Genomic DNA, 24,445 nt, shown 5'->3' on the forward strand with positions numbered 1-24,445 from the left:
AGCAGGTTCAGTGAAGGCCACTTCTAGTTTAAGTACCTGACTGATTGATTGACTGATTGATTGACTGACCTTCTCCAGTTCCAGCAGTAGAGTCTGGAGCTGGTCCACTATAGTAAACACAGTGAGAGTCTCTTCAGCCTTCTCTGGAAGACAAAGGCCTGGTTTACACTTCTGGATCTCAGCTACGGTCCTCCTCATGGATCGGATCCTCTTCTCAACGGCCTGTACACATAAGAGGGGCGTTCAGACACTTGTCTTAAAGCACCTCCCAACATTTAGAGTTTGCAGTTTGAGCCATAAAAGCATGCACAGACTTATTCTTTTCTGATACAGACAATCACACCGTATTGATATCAAATGAAAACCTCTGATGAAAATGATGTTTCCCTCTCCACGTCTCACCTTGAAGCTTTCTTCTCTGGGGCTGGCGACAGTCTCTGGAGACAATAATAAGGCCTTGATGTCAGCCACGTCGTTCTCCATCCGCCGGACTTCAATCTCGATGGCTTCCACCTCCTAGACAGCAAGACATCAATCCATTTATTTGACCATTTACAACACAGGTAAGTACATGAGCAGTGGGGCCCGGTAAAGAGAGATAAGCTCATCAGACTCACGTCAGCAGCGTGATTCAGCTGAGACAGCGGAGCAGTGAAGCTCTCTTGAACGTCGGCCACTTGGTGGTCGGCTTCCACCAGCTGTTCCTGGAGAGTCGTGACGTCACAGACCTGTGACATTTCCTTCAGGACTGAACTGAATCCCTGCAGAGTGGTTCGTATCTGAGCCGAGTCGTCCAACACCATCTGCAACACAAGACAGGAATTTATGTTGACGAACGTGTTGATATTTAGTAAGGATCCATCACGAACAAGCGGCAACCTCGGGGGCTGAGAAATGAAGCCAACATGGAAATGCAGTTCCTCAAACGGCCACTTGAGGCTCCAAAAGCGAGCATTAATATAGCAGCATACAACTATTGTCTATGTAAAGATATAGAGGAGAAATGTCTACCTGAGCAGAGAATGAAGTCTCTCTCCCTCTGTGTGTGTTATAATCTGAGTTTCTCCATGCTTTGTTGACGTAGCCGGGCCGGCCATGCGTGCTTTTAGTGCCCTTTAGTGCACGTGAGCGTGCCCCACTGGCTAGCTCACACCCGCCGTTCTGCACTTCTCATACGGCAGTTTACAGCTGATAACCGCCGTTCCGAACCGATGGCGCCTTTGTGGAAGTGTTGCAACCACCCTCTGGTTCCCCTCCAGGTAAATACTGTTAACTTGGTCAGCAGTATTGCCATTGTTTCAACATTTAGCGCTGTTAGCACTGTTGGTTGCGAGCCTCTGGCTCAGCTGTCGCCATGTTGGGAGCCAGGCAGAGGCAATAGAAATGCTCTCAATTTCGCATTTAGCACCTTTTAAGTTATGCTTAATTAGGGACGTGGCTACCTTGTGATTGACAAGTCTATACCACGGTGTGGTTCAAAGCGGGAGTCCGAAAAACCAACGGGTGACGTCACGGTGACTACGTCCACTTCTGATATACAGTCTATGATCAAGATGTATTTGATTTGTTTCAACCAAATGCACATTTTTAAAAGATTAAAACAGATTTTATTTAACAATTGAATAGCATATAATAGTAAAGAAAGAGTAGTGTAGAAGGGTAAGACCACAGTTCAGTGTACCAACCTGCAGAGTGTGAACATGGCTGCTCAGACATTTAGCCGTGGTGTAGGTGCAGGGGGAAGCGATCCATGACTTGGCCTCCACCATCCAGCTTTTAGAGCTGCTGATCATCTCCTGATGCTCCTGAAGCCACGTGTGCACCTGACCACAAACACAAACAATACTTAGTTTAAAACCTTTATCTAGGAACCAAACCAACTGTGTTTGAACACTGTAGCATAGCTACCAACAACCACTTCCACTCAATAACTTGGGAGTTCAGTTCTCCTGATGATGCTGGTAAATGGTCTGCTAACAAGTGTTGATGGGCAAATATGATGAGACATAACATCAGGTGTTTGCCAGTATAAACATGAATTAACAGTTCTTGTCATCACACACATTTGTTGTTTGACACCAAACAAATCTGGAGACACGACAGCTTGTAATTATGACAGATAACTTTAAACACGGAGAGTTCCGGATGTGAAAAAGAGGACTGAGGGGAAATATGAAGTCCTTCTGACCTTGCTGAGGAGGGTGGTCCTCTGCTCCGCCTGTTTGGCCAGGTGAGAGTGGAGCTGCTGGACCTCCACAAGTCTCTCGGTGAGGATCATCACCTCCTCCGGCTTGTCCAAGTCCAGCATGTCCCCCTCCAGCGACGCCACACACGAGTGCCACACGTCCAGCTCGTCCCACGCACGCTGAGCACAGACACACAGTCATAAGTAAAGATTTATGTGTGCTGTGTACTGTGTCCATCTCAACAAATACCAGCACAGGCAGGTCCGAGAACACCTCTCACAAGCAATTTCGGACCTGTTGTTTTTGTCCTAGAGAGTACGATTACTGCCTTCACAACTGTCCAAATGAACCGCACCAGAGTTTGATTAAAACGGACTAAATGACGGCTTACAAAGGCGCCCTTAGACACAAGCAGTCTGCATTGGGAGAGGAGGATTACGGTATCCATGGCAGTATGAATGACTAACAGCCTAAGAATGTGAGGTGCACTCTGTGCTGAAAACAATGTTCCTTATTTGAAGTTCCTATTTGTTCTTGACAAAGCCCCAAAATACACTACAAAACACACTGAGATCTCTATTGGCTTCTTAAAAATATCAGGACGAAGTTAAACTCTTTTCATGGCCTTCCTGATGACTCAGAGAGGCAGAAATAACTTCCCTCAAAGAAACATTTGCTTTGCAGCTTGGAGAGACGTTTGCTATCCAGCTACAAGCTTTTGACGACTGAGATGGGATAATATTAGTTGTTTTATTCTTTATTTATTCTAGTATCTACAGTATAAGAAGAGTTTCAGACTGGTAACAATCCAGCCAGGTCACTACCCACCTTCTGAGTGATCTTTGCTTGCGTCACATTGGGACTTTTCTGTTCAAGTCTCTTCTTAACAGACATCAGGCCAGCCTGGATCTCAGACAGCTTTGCCCCCAGCCTGTGGACGGGACCGCTCTTCTCCACCGCCTCTCCCACCTGACGGATAAATCAAGTACAAACGTCACAAACAATTACAGTCGGAAACACATTTTTATTCTTAAGCCAGGTCTATAGAAGTCTGGGATTTGTTATTGGCCCAAACACTTGATCATCAATCGTTTTCTTTCCTGTCTTCACTATTAAAAATGCAAGAGTTTATGTCAGTAGGTAATGGGAATCTGGTGTATGAATTTATTTAATTAATTAATTATTATTATTTATTTATTATTATTTATATTTTTAATTTCTAATTTTAATTACATTTTAAAAAAAAATATTATTATTGTTATTATTATTATTATTATTATTATTATTATTATTATTATTATTAGAATTTTTTCTGCTCCCTTGTTTTTGAATACTTTGTTTTTCAATTTACAGTTATCTGTACATATTATTTTATTATTTGTTAAGTTTTAGGTTGCTGTAGTCATTTTTCTCAAGGAAACAATAAAAAGCTTTGATTAAAAATGATTTAAAAAATGCAAGTCTGTTAATGGTTAGTTTATTGTGTGTCCAGCATTACGAACAACGTCTGCATGTAATTATCTTTAACTTCAAGTTGAATTTATCAGGATTTTCTGCGCCAGGCTGTTCCCATAGTAATTATTATTTTCTTTCCCATTCATTTCTGAGACATATACAGATGTGATCCCATTAGATAAATGGTTCGAGCTACCAAAGTATAATAATAATAATAACAATAGCATTTTGCAGAAATTCCAATGTTCCCTGTATATCCAACCAACCACTACCATATTTTGTTTTCTGTGATTCTTTGTGTTCAAAACTAAATTCCCCTTAAAGGCCAATTAATGCTTGAGCTTTACGTCAGCTACGTTAAAATCAACATGTTTTGTGTACCTTTGCTTCTACGTGCTGCAGCGACTGTGTGACCTCCTGCATCTGGCCTTCGATCTCCACCGGGACCAGCGTGTACATGTCGGAGTACTTCATCTTCAGGCTCTCCATGATGCGCTGGAGCAAAGCCTTCTGGGTACACAGCTGGCTGTGAACCTCCTAAAACCAGAGAGAAGAATTGACAGGATAAATAAACAGGATGCAGAAAAACCACACGAGAAAGGGAGGATGATGAAATACATGTTGGAAAGAGGAAACTGAAAGTCTGATAAAGTTTCGTGTTCTGCAACAATAATAATAAAAAAATCACATTATTTACTAGTGCTGTACCGAATATCATCTTTTTCAAAAGTTTTCAAACCCTAAAAAAAAAATTCTCAATTTGAACAAAGTCATTCATCGGATTAAATGACGTGTTTGAATGGCAACAAATATGGATTGAAGCAGAATATTTCGTTAAACAAAAACATGTTTTGAACTTTAGAAATGATTACATCTACCTTTCTTCCAATAGATTTTGACTTTTGCATTTTACAACACTCAACACAAACAATCCTACGCAGCCACTAATAATATTAGTGCAGCCTGATCTTTATCAGCAACTGTGCAGCATTCAAATGTTGATTTAGCCCTAATATTTACTGATTTTCTTTGTGACATTTTGCACCACAAACGTGCAACAAATCAGCTCTGTGAGGGCCAACACTGGAAAAAAATCCTCCTTCAAAAAAACACTACACTTGTTAACAGTCAGTGATCCCTCACTTTCCTACAACCATCAACATCAGCAACACTTTTGTCAAGAAGGGTGTAATTTATATGTATGTTTCTCAGTCAAATAGTGGAAATCCTGCAGTATTTTGGAACAAAAGGACACCGACATTGATCTCATCTACATCTCTCACCAAACAAACAACTTGTAAGATCTCAGTGCTTTGTTTAGCAGTCAGCTCTCTCTCTCCTGTGATGCTTTCATCAAACAGAAACTACCTCTTCAAAAGTCCTTCACTTCTATAATAGTTAAAGTGAACTGTTTCAATTCAATAAGATTCTACTTTACAATAATATTGAATAAGTAAATGTGTTCAAATGTGTGAGATAATACGGAGGAGACTACCTGGGTCTGAATACGTCCGATGCTCTGCTGAAGAGGGAGGTGCATCTTGTTATCACTACGGGAAACTGAGCATGTTTGTGTGTGTGTGTGTGTGTGTGTGTGTGTGTGTGTGATACAAAGGATGGGAGGAAGAGAGGGTACGGGGAGACGGGGTTTTTTTTGCATGAGAGAGTGGGTGTGTTTGTTCTTGTATGTCTATCTTTGTGAGGACCAATTTGCGTTTTAAGAAATGGAGAAGTTGGGACGTTTTAGGAAAGTTTATACATCGAACTGTAAAGCATTGAATCTCTGTCTGTCTGTGTGTCATCCATCTGATCTACTTCACACTTGGTGGGTGTATTACTGGGGACCCAAGGACGCAATTTGGACAATATTAATAAACTTTAAATAAACTAGAATTACCGTCTCATGTTTGTATGCTTACGCCAGCCACTCAAATTGCAGTTTACATCCACGTCTGTCCAAAATGTCATCACTTCATGATTTTATCCTGTTAGATATTTGTGTTAAGTTGTCATAATTAACATATGAATTCTTGAGTTATGGACAAAAACCTGTTTTGTGAGGTCACCGTGATCTTTGATCACCAAAATCTTATCAGTTCATCCTTGAATCCAAGTGGACGTTTGACGTGCCAAATTTGAAGAAATTCTCTCCAGGCGTTCCTGGGATATCGCGTTCACGAGAATGGGATGGATGTGCAGACAACCCAAAAACATAACGCCTCCGACCACAGCTTTTGCCGGCATGGAGGCATAGCAAGCGATAGCGGTCTGTGCGGCAGCGGGGGCGGAGCTTCAGGGCTCTGCGGACTGAGACCGCGGCTCATTGACTGCAGTTCACTTTGGCTGCTGGATGCTGGATATACCAACATTACAATTAAACTCTTCTTCACTTCCCTGGAGTCAATGAGCGATGAGCGGTTCTCCGAACGGCCACGGCACTAGTGTTATGAAAGTGAGGACGTTTAGATAAAGTCTGTACATTTTTAATTTAAAGTGGTTATGCTTTAAGAAAGTCTCAATCTCTGAACCTATCGGCTATCGGTCTGACGACGGACAAGCCTCTGGGGGCAAGTGGCTGTATTTCTGTGGTTCTGGTGTAGCCAGCGGATATCTGGGCCAAGACTTTCTTCTCCTTGTGCTGCTCACTGTTGACAGTCTGAGTAGCAACTTGAGATGCGAGACTGGAGTTTGAGGTCAGAGACGACGTGTACGACCGGATTGTTTTACAAGTAGCCAGTTTACAAGCTAATTACAAACTAATAAAAAGCTAAATCATCGTCCTATGATAGCAGGTGGGTTCCCAGATTGCATTTCGGCTGATGCGTTCCGCCTGTTTTGCTCTCCACACCGACTGTTTACCTGCATTCAACCAAAGCCTCCTCGAATGTGTTGGTTAATACTACTACTATGAGGACATTTTTGGGTCCTCACTTCTTGAAATTGCTATTTGAAGGTTTAAACTTTGTTTACAATCAGGTTTACATTGAGGTTAGGTCCTACCTAGAGAATGTATTATGTCCATGAGTGCCCTCACAAGTACAGCAGAAACGTGTGTTTGTGTCCATGGGATGACTTGGCTACAAAGGCCACCTGGAAGATCCACTTACAACACTGAACAAAAGGTGTCTGGTACAAGAGGAGGGGTGAGGGTAGTGGGAGGGATGGGAGGGTCTTTCATCAACACAGACCCTCTGCAAGGGGAAGGGAGATGTGTGTGTGTGTGTGTGGATGGGGAGATGTTGGCCTCTGCTCAGGTTTCGGGACAAAGGGCAGAGTGATTCTGCGGGTTGGTGGGTTCATAGACGTGAACACCAAACAGCGTCCGGGCCGGAGGCCAAGCCGACGGTTAGATTCAGACGTTTCATATTTACTGGACACAGTTGCACCACACAGTCAACCGCCTCTTTCTCTCAGCATCTATTGAGACCAAAACCTTGTCGTTTACTACCAGTACTTGTAAGCCAGCTCCCAGCTGAGCACATGAGAATCAGACTGACACTACCCACTGTATGTAATATTAATCAAACTGTCATAATGTTTATAATGCATCATTTTCAGTGGTGATGGACATTTCTCGCTGAATGTGTGTTTCATGAGCTGTTTATAAAAAAACAGCAAAGAGCTATAATGTTGGTTAGAGTGAATACAAACGCATCATTGTGTTTTCAGTTCAGACGATGAAACTGTCGTCTCTCATTAGACGCTCGTTATTTACACTCCACTGGCCGGAGGGAGAGACACACTCTCTGACAACTCTGAGTACACTGTGATGTGTTGTTCAGATGAAGATGAGATCTGGAGACACCCAGAGGTCCTTCAGAGGGCCCTGAGGGGGGGGCGGCTTGCTTACTGAGAAATGTTTCAAGTTCAACTGAAATCAAACTGAATGTTTTTTTCTGCTACAGCATACATATCTGTATGACACTGTATTGGGGCCATTGTAGAGATTACGAGATAAAAAATGTAATATTCTCTGACATTATAAAGTCACAAATTTACAAAAATAAAATCGCTTTGCTTTTTTTGGCCTTAATATAGCGTTGTATATATCTGCTATTAGAGACCAAAATAATTTATATTCTACATTCTATAATTTTATGATTGTGCCCCTATCTTTGCATTAATCCATCAGAATACTGTTAGATGAGTCTACGTAGATGGAGAAATTGTTTCCATACCCCCAATCACATTCATTTTAAACTAATGGTACTAGCAAGCTACTTCTGAGACCGTGTGACATTTGTTTGGGTCGCATACAGCTTCATCAGAACAAAGGGATTCATATGGAAAAGATGGAAGATGAACATCCTGTTGCAAAGTGCTGGTATTAGTTAGTGGTGAAGCATACAAGAGAACAACAACAGTGATGTTGTTGGCAGAATTGAGTTGTTTAAGTACAAAATACTGTGTTCAACCAACGAAATCTAAATAAATGCACTTCTGGTGTGCGGTAGTGTAACTGTGAAACTTTTTCTTTAGGATTCTGACCAAAGAAAACAAACCGTAGTTTAGTTGTGTAACCCTGATGACCACTAGTTTAGAAAGAGAGTCCCACCTGAAGCTCCTGTGTGCTGCTGCTCTGCTCCATCTCCTCCAGCAGACCGTCTGCAGCCTCCAGCCAAACCCGGACGCCCTGCAGCTCCTCCCGAACCTGTTCCCTCTCCTCCAGCTCCGTCCTGGCTGCCTTCAGACCCTCCTTGCTCCTCTGCTTCACACTGTCAAAACACACACACACATACGTCCAACAAGGATTTAACAACTTCACAGCCTCTTACCTTAAATCCATGAAGGTGAGAGTTTGCATTGAGAATAAAATCCACCATTACATTTAAAGCACAGAGCCTCATGGCAGTTAAAGGACTGTCAGTTTAAATAACAGCACAACCTCAGAGGCACTGCAGTCTGTGGCCGACCCACTTTCCCCTGATTGCTTATTCAGCCATAACAGGGCTTATGGGTAATTGAGTTCTTTTGTTTTGCCTTGGAAATAAAAATAATCTGAAATCATTATGAATTTTGTAAACTTCATACTGTGAACCTTTGCACTTTCCTTGGAAAATGTTGCACATTCCTGCACAAAACTACCACTTCTAAAAACTACACATCTCTTCTGTCTCAGATATATTTCACATATTTTATAGTATTTTTTCGTATTTTTGAAGGAATTCTCTTTTATACAGTTTTCCTTTTAATTCAGATATTGCACATATTTTATAGTATTTTTTTTCAAATTTTCATTGCAATTCTCTTCTATACAGCTTTCCTTTTAATTCAGATATATTGTACATATTTTATAGTATTTTTCATACTTTTAATGTAATTCTTTTCTATACAGCTTTCCTTTTAATTTAGATATACTGCACATATTTTATAGTATTTCTTAAATATTTTTATTGTAATCTCTTCTATACAACTTTCCTTTTAATTCAGATATATTGCATATTTTGTATAGTATTTTTCCATATTTTCATTGTAATTCTCTTCTATATTGTACATATTTTTTATTTTATAGTATTTCTGTTTATACTGTAATTTTCTTCTATTCTATATTTTTGTTTCTTGATTTTTGTACTTACATTTATTTGTTTTATTTAATTTTCTCTTACTGTGTTTACTTTGATATGTTTGTTATGCACCAATACACCAAAGCAAATTCCTCATACGTGAAATCTACTTGCAATCATAAAGTTAAACTCGATCTTACCTGCCGTATCGCCCCTGCATCGCCTGCAGCTGCTGACAGAGCGGAGTGGGTGGAGCCTGCTCCAGGTGGGCGGGGACACCCAGCAGCCTGGCAGTACGCAGCTCCAGTGCGGACAGGGCTCGATGTTCACAGTCCAGTCTGTCCTGGTACTGTTCCCAGGACTGCAGCAGGTCCTGAAGGTCCTCGCTGGAGGCCTTCGCCCGGGAGCCATCAGGAAGCTCCGCCTCCACCTGCTCCAGGAGAGCGGAGGCCTTCTCCAACTGAGAGGAGGGGACGGAGCACTGTCTTAATAATACTTCATAGTAAAATGAGCATGTGGCATTTTAGTTTGATTTAACTAGGGACTTGAAAAGGCACTGCTAAGAAGTTAGATGTTTAATCTAGAGTTCAAGCAATTTCTTCTTTAAACTGCTCTTACTGAATATTCATTAAAATCAGTCGTAGATATTTTCGCTGTACTTTTACTCACACTGTTGGTGATTTCGTTCCATTTTGCGATCCTCTGTTTACTACGAGTTGTGAGCTCTTGTGTGCAGCGGCGTAGACTTGATACGCGTTTCCAGACAGCAGCGACGGAGGCCTCCCTGCCTCCACGACAGCTCTGCTCTGGGCACCACTCCTTCAGCTCCTCCAGACGCCTCTGCAGGGACTCCACCTCATCAGACAGAACCTGCACAACAACGTTTTTTAATAAGTGAATGTTAAGTGGTAAGTACAATGGCGTTATTAGGCCCATTGTTGCAGAGGGAGAAGGGGTAATATTCTGAGAATAAACTCAGAATTTACATGATTAAAGTCGTAAATTTACGAGAAAAATACTTGGATATTCTCTGAGATTATAAATTCATACAATTGTGAGAAAAAACTCACAATTTTACGACAATAAAATTCGGATAAAATTGTGTTTTTTTTTGTCAAGAAACTACATCGCTTCACTTTGCATGGTTGAGTCAACCTCATCACACCACAGACGCCGCCGCTTGCCGTGTATTATGCCTGCAGTTGATGACCTCATCAAATTATACTGTGCAATCAGATTTAGCAAGAAGGAACTACTCGTGATTTTAGCCCAGAATCACCAGATTATCATCAGCATCCAGACTTTGAAGAGACATTACCATGAACTGGGTCTACCGAGAAGAAAACAACATACTGATTTTGGTTTTTTTTTGTAAATTTACCACTTTAATCTCTTTTAACTTTCCCTCCTCTGGCTTTGTAATTATTATTTTTTTAAGGCGCAACAGTGATCAATCTAACTATGAGGTTAAAATCTTATAAAAGAGAAAGAAATCAACAGTTGCAAGCAGAACACCTCAAAGACAAAAAGCTGTTAATTTTTTCTGACATAACTTTTACTTGGAAACATAACATATTGGTAATAAACAGGGGTCCCCGGTCTCATACGTACTCTGAGCTTGGTTTGCTGGTCGGTGCAGTCAGCGAGACAGGTGACCTTTTGACAGATGAACTGTGAGAGGCTGCTCTCTGCGCTCTTCACACTCTGGAGGATCTCATCTCTGCACTCGGTGTATTTCCTGTGATGTTCTGCACAACTGAAAGACAGAATTATTGATCTGTTAATGTCTAATAAAAAGAAGATATTGCTTGGACTCACATGCACAAAGAAATCTGAATGCAGAGAATGACTGTGTAGTGTAATGTCTATTATAGGTTTTGCAGTCTCTTCCAGGTAATGTGTCTTTTGTGGACCAGTTTGTTGAATGTTTCCCACTGTTTTTACTCTTGAAAACTATATATTAAAGCATTTTGTAAAGTTCTATCTTTCTTTGAATAATGCAAAATGAATGTGATATGCTTGTGTAAGACTGTCATATAGACTTCTGATCTTGGATCTGCGTAATATATATATTATTTTACCAAAAAATAATGACCATGGGGTGGGTTGTCTGTGCTGCTACCAAAGCAATTAGCAGCTTAGTAAGTTTGCTTTCTCTTTGCAGACACACACTGGCATCTTTCAGACTTTTATGAGAGAAACTGAGAAGCCCATTTACCTGCGGAGACGCTCCAGTCGCATGTTGCCCGTCGCCTGGAGGGTGGACATCCTCACCAGGAGCTGGCTCAGAACGCTCTCCTGGAGCTGCTCCACCTTCTTGCGGGACAGGTAAGGGTGCAGGGCGGCCCGGCTCTGGAGCTGCTCCATGTGGGTCTGGAACTGCTGCTCCAGCGAGGCCAGAGCCTGCCGGGTCTCCTCCAGGCTGTCGGAGCAGAGTCCAGCGGAGCCCTGCGGCGGCAGCAGAGACGCCTCGATGTCCCTCAGGAATCGTGATGCTTGTGTAACGGCACATGTGTAGCTTCTCAGAGACTCCTTGACCTGCGAGATGTCTTCCTAAAAATATAATAAACACAACGTCTTAACTACATCTAATCACATTAGTGCTATAGCATTTCAGTTCTGGCTTTCAGTCCATTTTGTAGATGTCTTAAAATAAGGGATGCACCGATACCAGTATCAGGTCTGATACTGCGCTCATGTACTCGTACTCGCAAAACGGCTCCGATACAACGGCACCGATATCACTTTACTGTGGTGCGCCGGACCCCGCTGGACCGGGATCCCACCTCATCCGGCGCGTGCTGGCCCTCACTTTCATTGCGCCACGGGGTTTTGCTTGCACTCTCTGACTCGCGTTAGACTCCTTGGTCTGTGTTTCAAGACGGGTCGGGTGGGTTGCCGACATCGCAGCAGACCTCTGGCGCCTTTTACGTGGGCCGAGCCCCGCCCAAAGGACACAACGCGGTTGGGGCGCACTGAGGACAGTCCGCCCCAGGGGCCCCATCCCTCCCCAGCGGGGAGAGAGGGCGCAGCGAGCCCTTTGTCCACGGTGCGGCGAGGTCCGGGCGGGGAACGCTGTAAAGCTGCGGCCGCGAGCCACCTTTGCCCCGAGCCTTTCCAAGCCGACCTAGAGCCAGTCGCGGCGCACCGCCTCATATGCGGGACTCCCCAGCCTGCCGTGTTTCGCTCACACCCTCCAGCTGGCTGTTAACGAAGGTCTTTTGGCACAGAGAAGTACTCGTATCGGTACTCGGTATCGGCAAGTACCCAAATGTAAGTACTTGTATTTGTACTCGGTCTGAAAAAGGGTATCGGTATCGGTGCATCCCTACTTAAAATAATGTAATATCTCAGACACAGAATGATATGATTGTCTAAACTTATTGAAAAGTCATTGTCAAACCCATAAAAACATTTGAAAATCACAAAAAACACTGATAAAAAACAAACAAGAATAATGCTACTTGCCATTTGTGAGTCACAATCACTGAGGACGGAATTCTTCAAGTCCATCAGATCCTGGGATCCACTTCCTGGTCTGTTTCCCTTCTTCTGCTCCAGAACCCCCAGTGCTCTCATTCTTGACTCTACGGCCTTTTTCAAAGACAGGGTTCTCTGGTATTCGTCGTCAATTACGGTTTCATTTGGATCCAACATGGGGAGTATCTCAAGCTCCTGCCAGGACTTCTCAAGGAAGGCCTGCGTGGTTGCCTTTTCTGAGTCGAGGTCCAGGTCCTTCAGCAGGTTCCACTCGATGATGCTGAGGTTGTTGTAGAGAACCATCTCCAAGGTGTGGAGGCTCTCCTCGTTCTGTTTCAGCCTCTGTCGCTCTGTGCTCAGCTGCGAGGGGTAAAGATCAGCGGAGATCATCTGGAGTTTGGAGCCAGCCTCCTCACACATGTGCTTTATTAGAGGAAGCTGTGCGAGGAGCGTCTGGCAGATTTTGTACTTGTCCTCCAGCGCCCTGCTGTCGTCTTTGGTCTGATGGACCTGCTCCTGAACGTTGTCCCTGAGGTCCTCCACACACTGCCTCTGGTTCAGGTACTTCTCGTGACCTCTGGCGTTCATTTCCAGGGTGGCCATTTTGCCGAGAAGTTCAGAAATGACCGAGTGCAGTTCCCTCGTCTTTTCCTGGGGAATCCACGGCTGCAGAAGATCAACCTGGGACTTGTGCTCCAAAAGCATGTGCTTGAAAGGCTCCAAAGCTTGCAGGGTCTCGCTTGTGATGGGGAACCTGTGTCTGCTCAGATCCCCTGACATCTGCCTCAGGCTCGTTTCAACGGCGACCAGGTTTTTCTTGCTCGAATCTGCAGTCTGGGTGAGTTCGTCCAGCTCCTTTTTGTTGGCCTTCTCATAGCTGCCGATGGCTCTGATGTCCTCCTGGAGGTCGGTGAGCTTGTCAAACAGCTGACAGTTCTCTGTGATGCTGAGTTCAGAGGCAATGTCTTTACTCTTCATTAAAAGAGCTTCACAGACGGCGGCCTGCTTCTCAGCCTCAGCCAGGGTGTCTTGGATCTGACGAGCTCTACGATCAAGTTCACTCGGGCTCTTGAGCTCAGTGTCTGGACTCCTGGAGGCCTCTCTGTGCAGATGAGCCAAAACCAAGGAGTCTAAGTCAGCGATCTGCTCCGACAGCTTTTCTCTGGTCTGCAGTCCTGACTCTATCTCTCTCACAGCCTTAGCTAGCTTCTCAGTAGTCGACTTCGACAGTTCTTCAAGGGATTCCAGAGAGGAACGCACCACGGGCACCTCCTCAGCCTGGTCCAGCTGAGGCAGGAGCTCCGTCACGTCCTCCACCAGTGACTCCAGTTGGCCCTGTTTGGTCAGGACCTCAGACTGCAGCTTCTTCAGATCTCTGAGCTGCCGGTGCACCTCCTCAGGGAGGAGAGCCACCCTCTTCCTCCTGCCTTCGATGTCACTCTCTGTCTGCTTCGCCCAGGCGAGGCCATCCCTCATCACCACGATCAATTTCTCCATGATGGGGTTGCTGCTGTTCTGAGTTTGAGAGGACACAAGTTCCTCTGTGTGGTGAAGTTGGGCTTTGACCCTCTGGAGCCCCTGTTGTATATCTGTTGTATCCTTCTCCCTCCGTGAGCGGAGTTGTAACGCCTCTAACAGCTGCTGTAAATAAAGGTATTTTTGCTGGGCAGCTTTGACCTCAGCGTTTGCCACCATCAGCTGCTGCGCCTTCTTGCAGTTCCACTGAGTACCTAAAGGAATCTTGGCTTCAAGGTCTTTGCCGGTTGTCTCCAAACGTTCCTGAAGACCCGATATCGCCGACAGAAGGTTGCTGGTGTCGTGAGAATGGACGTTTGTGTGATACGAGGTCCTCTCCACAGCTCTTTCCAGGCCTCTCCACTTCCCTTGGAGGTTATTTTGCTCAGTCTGTGCGGTTGTTCGCTCAAACCAGCTGAGGTGGGGGAATAACTTGGTGTGGGTCACGAGCAACTCCCCAAGTACTGTTCTGTTCTCCTCGATACTCCTCTGTAAGGAGCAGAGTCGCTCTGCTTGCTTGGAGCTGCTCTCCTCTGGGGACCTGAAACAAAAACAGTCAAGTTTTTAAATCATGAGCATCATTTTTTAAATACGTTGTTTTCTTTTTGATTGATGTTTGTTTTGAAGTATGTAATTTTGTTGTTGTTGATGTTAATAATTTCCAATGTATATCTTTAAAACCAATAACATTTTATAACAAAAAATAAATTCCTTCCTTCAGTTATTACATTCACTATTTGGGTAAATTGTACAGTTTATCAGTTCTGTGCTGTCATTGTTATGCATTGAATATAATAAGAAATATCCATAAAATATATCACTTAGTCAGAGGTCGTCAGTTTGCTCAATGATAGAAAAAGGGTCCCCTAATGAAAAAGGTTGGGAACCACTGGTATAGTAACTTAAACTCCAACCTTCAGTTAACGAATTAAAAGGAGACCATAGATGGCAACTCACATTCTGACAGCATCCAGTTCTGCGGTCAGTCTCTCCAGCGTGGTCTTGGCTGCATCATTCTGTCTGCAATAATCATTCACCATCTGCAGCTGGGCCTCTTTAGTCTGGACGACAGCAGCTGCATCCTGAACAGCAGAACTCCACCGGTCCTCCACGTGCTCCAGAGCATCCTTGTTCTCGGCATCAGCCCCTCTCAGCTGGGACAGCAGGGACACCTGTGTCTGGGCAGTCTCTCGGCACTCCTGTACTCAGCAGGCGAAAGGAAACGCAATTATTCAAAGCCTGTAGTTTTAATATAAATGTTGTGTTTATCTGTTTATTACTAAACACAAGTAAAATGCTATGAGGGGTTTATTTCCACAGCGCAATTATTTTGACAAATATGTACTTGATTTTTAACATCCACCTTTGGAACAGGCTGGTACAGATAAGCATCAGAGATGCCCAATTCTGGAGGTACTTTGGCATTATTACCCAATCTGCTGTCCAACTCCACCAGTCTCTACAAATCTGCTGTCATAAATCACTTTTTTATTTCTTTAGTGAGTCATGCACCCTGTCAATCTGAATCACACCTGAGCCTGCTCCAGCTGCTGGGTCATGGCTGTCGGGTTGAGCTCAGCGGGGTAGTTCTTGCAGCTCAGGACTTTAGACACCAGCCTGCTTAGACGGTTGTCCAGATCACTGGAGGATGTAGTCAGAGCCTCTGGAGCATCCTTCAGTGGTTTACCCTTAAGAAACACAAACACATTTATTTTGGTGAGGTCCAAGCATGATCAAATATAAAAAAGGAATCTTGCTTTAGTCTGTTTAGCCCATTTAGGACCAATATTCAAAACAGATTTTTCGTAGCGCGAGCAACAGGACGCTGAATGTCGTTGACTTAATGGCCCCAGGTGTCACTGTTAACAAGCAATTTCTGATTCTTACATCTAGCCCCTTATATGTAGGTTTTGACAATTTCTAACTTTGGTGACTCCTAGTGGCAGTTTTAAAAAAGACATTGTGGCACACAGTAATAATGATACCTCAGTGAGTTGACTGCTGGGTCCTGTCCCTCCTGAGAGTAGCTGTATTTCTGTGAAGATGTTCCTCATGGCGGATCCTTCTGCAGATCCAAGTTTCTCAGTCTTCACAACTCTCCCTTCTGCTTGAGCTTTGTTTTCCTGAGAGGGAAATCCTTCCACCAGGGTTACCTCACTCCAGATAACGTCAGGTGAAGATTTCTGAACTGCCTGCAGTGATGCGGGTGATATCTTGTCAACCTTGTACACCTGCTCCTATTGTGGACACAAAACACCAGTATTAATGCAGGAAAAAGTCTGACGTTTCAAACATCTACCGTTTCGGTTGAGCTAAGAAAAAAAACATTCTTTCTCTTTGTGAAACAAGTCCATCCCATTTTAATTACTCTCTGGAAACGTACCAGTCCTTACTCCCTTTGACTTCCATGCAGTGATAACATGTAAGAGGAAGCTCATATTACTACATCAACCAGTCATCAATGCACCTCTAAAGACTGTTGGGGCAAGTCCAAACACGTATATGCAAGAGACTGAACATAATAGAGGATTTGCATATGAAAAAAACTTGCCTGGAGCAAGAAAACTCCCTCCTTTTCACAGGATATTGTTTTCTCTCTCACACTCTCTCTCTTTCTCTACTGAACTTGTCTTTGACTATGTAATATTATCTTCTATTGTAGTTACAAAGGTATTCTGCATTGTTAAACTGATATTTCCTGAAGAGGGAGGAGAAGAGGTTGTCCATTTCTTTGATACAGTGTTTGTATCAGGGAAACATTTGGCTTGGGTGAGTAAACCAGTTGAGACACATGCGGTATTAAACACCACAGATATTATGGACATGCAACATAGTGGTGAGTTAGTTCTGTTTATTATATACTACTGCAATTTTACTAGAAATACAGCAATTCTAAACTACAAACTGTGCCAAAAATCAAAACTCAGTCCCTCCTATAACAAACTAAACGTAGTAGCCTCAATGCGAGTAGTTCAAAGAGTAATTTTACTATATATATAGTAAATATAAATGCATTTCAGTTACCTGTTGCAAATCCGATCTCTGCTTCCTCACTTCACAAGTGGTGGTGGTCGTGGCCATTGGCAGTGGAATATTCTGTATTTGTACCGTGACCATCTTTTCCCTTTCCTTTTCCTGAACTGTCCTCTTCCTCCCCTCCTGCTCTTTCCTTGCATCTGTTGTGTGTCTCTCCGTTAGAGCGCTAGCAACCGCAGTGGGTTCAGACAAGGATTCGATAAAGCTTTCTCGCACTTCTACTTTGGTTTTCTTAACTGAAGACTTGTCAGGCTGAATGTTAGTGGTGGTCACATCCTTACTTTCTTTAACTGTCTCAATTTGGATACTTGATTCCATCCTTGGTTCCTTTTCTATTGTGACAGTTTTGTATTCATGCACACTCATGCGGCTGTCTATCTTTTTAATGCTCTGGGATGCACCATGCACGTCTTTTGTCGACACTTTAGCATGCAGTTCTTGCAGGTCATGATCCTTGGCTTCTTTAGGTCTTTCCTTGGTCTTTACTTCAGCCCTGATCATCTTGACTGTAGCTGAAGTCAGGTCTTTGCTTTCTGGCACTTTTTTGCCCAGAATAGTTGTTTGATCTTTATCAATCCTTGGCGCCTTTGTTGTTGTGACAGATGTAATTTCATGCTCCTTTATAGTGGCCTGTGTACTTGGTTGTGAAATGTGCACTTCAGCCCCTTTGAGGATTTTCTGCACCCTAACAGACTTTTCATCCATGCTCTGAGGTACATCATGCACTTCTTGCACGTCACGACCCTTGACCTCTTTGGGTGTTTCCTTGGTCTTCACTTCGACCCTGGTCACCTTGACGTCAGTCTTCTCTGGCTGAACATCAGCTGAAGTCAGGTCTTTGCTTTCTGGCACTTTTTTGCCCAGAATACTTGTTTGATCTTTATCAATCCTTGGCACCTTTGTTGTTGTAACAGATATAATTTCAAGCTCCTTTATAGTGGCCTGTGTACCTGGTTGTAAAATGCGCACTTCAGCCCCTTTGTAGATGTTCTCCACCCTAACAGACTGTTCATCCAGGCTCTGAGGTGCATCGTGCACATCTTTTGCTGACACTTTAGCATGCACTTCTTGCACGTCACGATCCTTGGCCTCTTTCGGTCTTTCCTTGGTCTTGACTTCGACCCTGGTCATTTTGACTGCAGACGTTTCTGGCTGAACATTAGCTGAGGTCAGGTCTTTGCTTTCTGGCACCACTTTTGGCAAGACTTTAGCAGGCATTTCTTGCACGTCATGACCCTTGACCTCTTTGGGTCTTTCCTTGGTCTTCACTTCAACCCTTGTCATCTTGACTATAGTTGTTTCTGGCTGAACATCAGTTGAAGTCAGGTCTCTGCTCTCTGGCACTTTTTCGCCCTGATTACGTGTTTGATCTTTATCAATCCCTGGCGTCTTTGATATCGTAACAGATGTGACTTCATGTTCTTTTATAGTAGCCTGTGTACCTGGTGGTAAAATGAGCACTTCAGGCCTCATATAGATTTTCTCCATCTTAACAGACTGTTCATCCAAGCTCTGGGGTAGATCGTGCATGGTCCTTGGTGCTTGTATCTGTTTTGAGAGACTTTCCACAATAGGTATGGTCATTGGAGCCATGGCAATCTCTGCACTCTTAAACTGTTTCTTAGTTTGTTCGGGTTCCATATGAGCAATCTTTGAAAGTACAGAAAATACTCTCCAGGCTGGTTCAAGCTTAGTTTCTGCCACCACAGCAGTTTTAATTTCCTTCCTGGAACTGGATGAAGACTCTTGATTATCGCTAGCATATTCTGTAAGAGGTTTTGGACCCTTTAACCCTTTTCTTTCAGTTGGTGAAAGTCTTCCCTTTTCCACAACAGCAATTTCAGTTGGTGCTATGACCACCTCTGCAGTTGAAGATGGTTTCTGCCTGTCAGGCTCTTCCTTGGTCTTTGTCAGCTCAGTGGTAGCAAATTCTGAGGAAAGTTTCAGACCCGTAGTCTGTCTTTTGATTGGTGAAAGTTCTCCTTTTTCAATAGTAATTTCAGTTGGTGCTGTGGCCACCTCTGGAGTTGAAAATGGCTTCTGAAGGTCAGGCTCTTCCTTGGTCTTTGCCAACTCTGTGGTGGCAATTTCTGAGAAAAGTTTCAGATCCTTAGACTTTCTTTTGGTTGGTGAAAGTTCACCTTTTTCCACAACAGTAATTTCAGTTGTTGTTGTGACCACCCCTTGAGTTGAAGATGGTTTCTGTCTGTCAGGCTCTTCCTTGGTCTTTGTCAGCTCAGTGCTAGCAAGTTCTGGGGAATGTTTCAGATCCTTAGATTTTATTTTGGATGGTGAAAGTTCACCTTTTTCAAAAGTAATTTCAGTTGGTGCTGTGGCCACCTTTGCAGTTGATGATGGCTTCTGAATGTCAGGCTGTTCTTTGGTCTTTGCCAACTCTGTGGTGGCAATTTCTGAGGAAAGATTCAGATCCTTATTCTTTCTTTTGGTTGGTGAAAGTTCACCTTTTTCCACAAGAGCAATTTCAGTTGTTGCTGTGACCACCTTGGGAGTTGAAGATGGCTTCTGACTGTCAGGCTCTTCCTTGTTCTTTGTCAGCTCAGTGCTAGCAAGGTCTGGGGAATGTTTCAGATCCTTCGACTTTGTTTTGGTTGGTGAAAGTTCAACTTCTTCCACAACAGTAATTTCAGTCGTTGTTGTGACCACCTCTTGAGTTAAAGATGGTTTCTGTCTGTCAGGCTCTCCCTTGGTCTTGGTCAGCTCAGTGCTAGCAAGTTCTGGGAAAAGTTTGAGACCCTTAGTCTTTCTTTTGGTGGGTGAAAGTTCACCTTTTTCCACAACAGTAATTTCAGTCGTTGTTGTGACCACCTCTGCAGTTGAAGATGGCGTCTGACTGTCAGGCTCTTCCTTGATCTTTGTCAGCTCAGTGCTAGCAAGTTTTGGGGAAAGTTTCAGATTCTTAGACTTTCTTTTGGTTGGTGAAAGTTCATCTTTTTCCACAACAGTAATTTCAGTTGTTGCTGTGGCCAACCCTGGAGTTGAAGATGGTGTCTGTCTGTCAGGCTCTTCCTTGGTCTTTGTCAGCTCAGTGCTAGCAAGTTCTGGGGAATGTTTCAGATCCTTTAATGTTCTTTTGGTTGGTGAAAGCTCTCCTTTTTCAATAGTAATTTCAGTTGGTGCTATGGCCACCTCTGGAGTTGGAGACAGCTTCTGAATGTCAGGCTGTTCTTTGGTCTTTGCCAACTCTGTGGTGGCAATTTCTGAAGAAAGTTTCAGATCCTTAGATTTTCTTTTGGTTGGTGAAAGTTCACCTTTTTCCACAACAGTAATTTCAGTTGTTACTGTGGCCAACTCTGGAGTTGAAGATGGCTTCTGACTGTCAGGCTCTTCTTTGGTCTTTGTCAGCCTTGTGGTAGCAAGTTCTGAGGAAAGTTTCAGACCCTTAAGCTGTCTTTTGATTTGTAAAAGTTCACCCTTTTCAACAGAAATTTCAGTTGTTGCTGTGACCACCTCTGGAGTTGAAGATGGCTTCTGACTGTCAGGCTCTTCCTTGGTCTTTGTCAGCTCAGTGCTAGCAAGTTCTGGGGAATGTTTCAGATCCTTAGACTTTATTTTGGTTGGTGAAAGTTCACCTTTTTCCACAACAGCAATTTCAGTCGTTGCTGTGACCACCTCTGGAGTTAAAGATGGCTTCTGACTGTCAGGCTCTTCTTTGGTCTTTTTCAGCCTTGTGATAGCAAGTTCTGAGGAATGTTTCAGATCCTTAGACTTTCTTTGGGTTGGTGAAAGTTCACCTTTTTCCACAACAGTAATTTCAGTTGTTGCTGTGGCCAACCCTGGAGTTGAAGATGGTTTCTGTCTGTCAGACTCTTCCTTGGTCTCTGTCAGCTCAGTGGTAGCAATTTCTGGGGAAAGTTTGAGACCCTTAGGCTTTCTTTTGGTTGGTGAAAGTTCTCCCTTTTCAACAGAAATTTCAGTTGTTTTTGTGACCACCTCTGGAGTTGAAGATGTTTTTTGTTTGTCAGGCTCTTCTTTGGTCTTTGCCAACTCTGTGGTAGCAAGTTCTGGGGAATGTTTCAGACCCTTAGTCTGTCTTTTGGTTGGTGAAAGTTCACCTTTTTCCACAACAGTAATTTCAGTTGTTGTGACCATCTCTGGAGTTGAAGATGGCTTCTGACTTTCAGGCTCTTCTTTGGTCTTTGTCAGCTCAGTGGTAGCAAGTTCTGGGGAAAGTTTGAGACCCTTAGTCTTTCTTTTGGTTGGTGAAAGTTCACCTTTTTCAACAGTAATTTCAGTTGTTGCTGTGACCACCTCTGGAGTTGAAGATGGTTTCTGACGGTCAGGCTCTTCTTTGGTCTTTGCCAACTCTGTGATGGCAAGTTCTGGGGAATGTTTCAGATCCTTAGACTCTCTTTTGGTTGGTGAAAGTTCACCTTTTTCCACAACAGTAATTTCAGTTGTTGTGACCATCTCTGGAGTTGAAGATGGCTTCTGACTTTCAGGCTCTTCTTTGGTCTTTGTCAGCTCAGTGGTAGCAAGTTCTGGGGAAAGTTTGAGACCCTTAGTCTTTCTTTTGGTTGGTGAAAGTTCACCTTTTTCAACAGTAATTTCAGTTGTTGCTGTGACCACCTCTGGAGTTGAAGATGGTTTCTGACGGTCAGGCTCTTCTTTGGTCTTTGCCAACTCTGTGATGGCAAGTTCTGAGGAAAGTTTCAGATCCTTAGTCTTTCTTTTGGTTAGTGAAAGTTCACCTTTTTCCACAACAGTAATTTCAGTTTTTGTTGTGACCACCTCTTGAGTTGAAGATGGTTTCTGTCTGTCAGGTTCTTCCTTGGTCTTCGTCAGCTCAGTGGCAGCAAGTTCTGGGGAAAGTTTGTGACCCTTAGTCTTTCTTTTGGTGGGTGAAAGTTCACCTTTTTCCACATCAGCAATTTCAGTTGGTGCTGTGGCCACCCCTGGAGTTGAAGATGGTTTCAGTTTGTCAGGCTCTTCCTTGGACTTTGTCAGCCCTGTGGTAGCAAATTCTGGGGAAAGTTTCAGATCCTTCGACTTTCTTTTGGTGGGTGAAAGTTCACCTTTTTCCACATCAGCAATTTCAGTCGTTGCTGTGACCACCTCTGGAGTTAAAGATGGCTTCTGACTGTCAGGCTCTTCCTTGGTCTCTGTCAGCTCAGTGGTAGCAAGTTCTGGGGAAGGTTTGAGACCCTTAGTCTTTCTTTTGGTTGGTGAAAGTTCTCCCTTTTCAACAGAAATGTCAGTTGTTTTTGTGACCACCTCTGGAGTTGAAGATGGTTTTTGTTTGTCAGGCTCTTCTTTGGTCTTTGCCAACTCTGTGGTAGCAAGTTCTGGGGAATGTTTAAGACCCTTAGTCTGTCTTTTGGTTGGTGAAAGTTCACCTTTTTCCACAACAGTAATTTCAGTTGTTGTGACCATCTCTGGAGTTGAAGATGGCTTCTGCCTGTCAGGCGCTTCCTTGGTCTTTGTCAGCTCAGTGGTAGCAAGTTCTGGGGAAAGTTTGAGACCCTTAGTCTTTCTTTTGGTTGGTGAAAGTTCACCTTTTTCAACAGTAATTTCAGTTGTTGCTGTGACCACCTCTGGAGTTGAAGATGGTTTCTGACTGTCAGGCTCTTCCTTGGTCTTTGTCAGCTCAGTGGTAGCAAGTTCTGGGTAAAGTTTGAGACCCTTAGTCTTTCTTTTGGTTGGTAAAAGTTCACCTTTTTCAACAGTAATTTCAGTTGATGCTGTGGCCACCTCTGGAGTTGAAGATGGCTTCTGACGGTCAGCCTCTTCTTTGGTCTTTGCCAACTCTGTGATGGCAAGTTCTGAGGAACGTTTCAGATCCTTAGTCTTTCTTTTGGTTGGTGAAAGTTCACCTTTTTCCACAACAGTAATTTCAGTTTTTGTTGTGACCACCTCTTGAGTTGAAGATGGTTTCTGTATGTCAGGCTCTTCCTTAGTCTTTGTCAGCTCAGTGGCAGCAAGTTCTGGGGAAAGTTTGTGACCCTTAGTCTTTCTTTTGGTGGGTGAAAGTTCACCTTTTTCCACATCAGCAATTTCAGTTGGTGCTGTGGCCACCCCTGGAGTTGAAGATGGTTTCTGTTTGTCAGGCTCTTCCTTGGACTTTGTCAGCCCTGTGGTAGCAAATTCTGGGGAAAGTTTCAGACCCTTAGTCTCACTTTTGGTTGGAGAAAGTTTGCCTTTTTCCACAACAGCAATTTCAGTTGGTGTTACGACCACCGCTGGATTTGAAGATGGCTTCTGACAGTCAGGCTCTTCCTTGGTCTTTGTCATTTTACTGCTAGCAAATTCCAGGAAAAGTTCCAGACCCTTCAATTTTGTTTTGGTTGGTGAAAGCTCTTCTTTTTCAACAGTTATTTCAGTTTGTGCTGTGGCCACCTCTGGAGTCAAAGATGTTTTTTGTTTGTCAGGCTCTTCTTTGGTCTTTGCCAACTCTGTGGTAGCAAGTTCTGGGGAATGTTTAAGACCCTTAGTCTGTCTTTTGATTGGTGAAAGGTCTCCTTTTTCAACAGTAATTTCAGTTGATGCTGTGACCACCTCTGGAGTTGAAGATGGCTTCTGACTTTCAGGCTCTTCTTGGGTCTTTGTCAGCTTAGTGGTAGCAAGTTCTGGGGAAAGTTTGAGACCCTTAGTCTTTCTTTTGGTTGGTGAAAGTTCACCTTTTTCAACAGTAATTACAGTTGTTGTTGTGACCACCTCTGGAGTTGAAGATGGTTTCTGACTGTCAGGCTCTTCCTTGGTCTTTGTCAGCTCAGTGGTAGCAAGTTCTGGGGAATGTTTCAGATCCTTAGACTTTCTTTTGGTTGGTGAAAGTTCACCTTTTTCAACTGTAATTTCAGTGGATGCTGTGGCCACCTGTGGAGTTGAAGATGGTTTCTGTCTGTCAGGCTTTTCTGGGGTCTTTGCCAACTCTGTGGTAGCAAGTTCTGGGGAAAGTTTAAGACTCTTAGTCTGTCTTTTGATTGGTGAAATTTCTCCCTTTTCAACAGTAATTTCAGTTGTTTTTGTGACCACCTCTGGAGTTGAAGATAGTTTCTGTTTGTCAGGCTCTTCCTTGGTCTTTGTCAGCTCAGTGGTAGCAAGTTCTGGGGAAAGTTTGAGACCCTTAGTCTTTCTTTTGGTTGGTGAAAGTTCACCTTTTTCAACAGTAATTTCAGTTGTTGCTGTGACCACCTCTGGAGTTGAAGATGGTTTCTGACTGTCAGGCTTTTCTGGGGTCTTTGCCAACTCAGTGGTAGCAAGTTCTGGGGAAAGTTTGAGACCCTTAGTCATTATTTTGGTTAGTGAAAGTTC

At 43.5% G+C, this 24,445-nt stretch overlaps 1 protein-coding gene across 1 annotated transcript in view; it reads right to left on the reverse strand.

Annotated features, from left to right (window-relative positions):
- Window positions 1-24,445, reverse strand: part of LOC119504577 — a 108,810-nt gene that overhangs the window by 5,846 nt on the left and 78,519 nt on the right. Inside the window, exons 72-89 of the mRNA XM_037796821.1 lie at window positions 22,727-24,288; window positions 17,165-20,806; window positions 16,126-16,377; window positions 15,673-15,828; window positions 15,098-15,339; window positions 12,614-14,681; window positions 11,364-11,698; window positions 10,757-10,901; window positions 9,815-10,015; window positions 9,346-9,605; window positions 8,197-8,356; window positions 4,023-4,178; window positions 3,015-3,155; window positions 2,189-2,365; window positions 1,686-1,823; window positions 618-803; window positions 403-516; window positions 70-222 (exon numbers count right to left, since the gene is read on the reverse strand). Of these exons, the coding sequence (XP_037652749.1) occupies window positions 70-222; window positions 403-516; window positions 618-803; window positions 1,686-1,823; window positions 2,189-2,365; window positions 3,015-3,155; window positions 4,023-4,178; window positions 8,197-8,356; window positions 9,346-9,605; window positions 9,815-10,015; window positions 10,757-10,901; window positions 11,364-11,698; window positions 12,614-14,681; window positions 15,098-15,339; window positions 15,673-15,828; window positions 16,126-16,377; window positions 17,165-20,806; window positions 22,727-24,288 (10,088 nt within the window). The remainder of the gene's footprint in view (window positions 1-69; window positions 223-402; window positions 517-617; window positions 804-1,685; window positions 1,824-2,188; window positions 2,366-3,014; window positions 3,156-4,022; window positions 4,179-8,196; window positions 8,357-9,345; window positions 9,606-9,814; window positions 10,016-10,756; window positions 10,902-11,363; window positions 11,699-12,613; window positions 14,682-15,097; window positions 15,340-15,672; window positions 15,829-16,125; window positions 16,378-17,164; window positions 20,807-22,726; window positions 24,289-24,445) is intronic.

This window comes from Sebastes umbrosus, chromosome 16 (assembly GCF_015220745.1).
Source record: "Sebastes umbrosus isolate fSebUmb1 chromosome 16, fSebUmb1.pri, whole genome shotgun sequence".
Lineage (NCBI taxonomy): Eukaryota > Metazoa > Chordata > Actinopteri > Perciformes > Sebastidae > Sebastes > Sebastes umbrosus.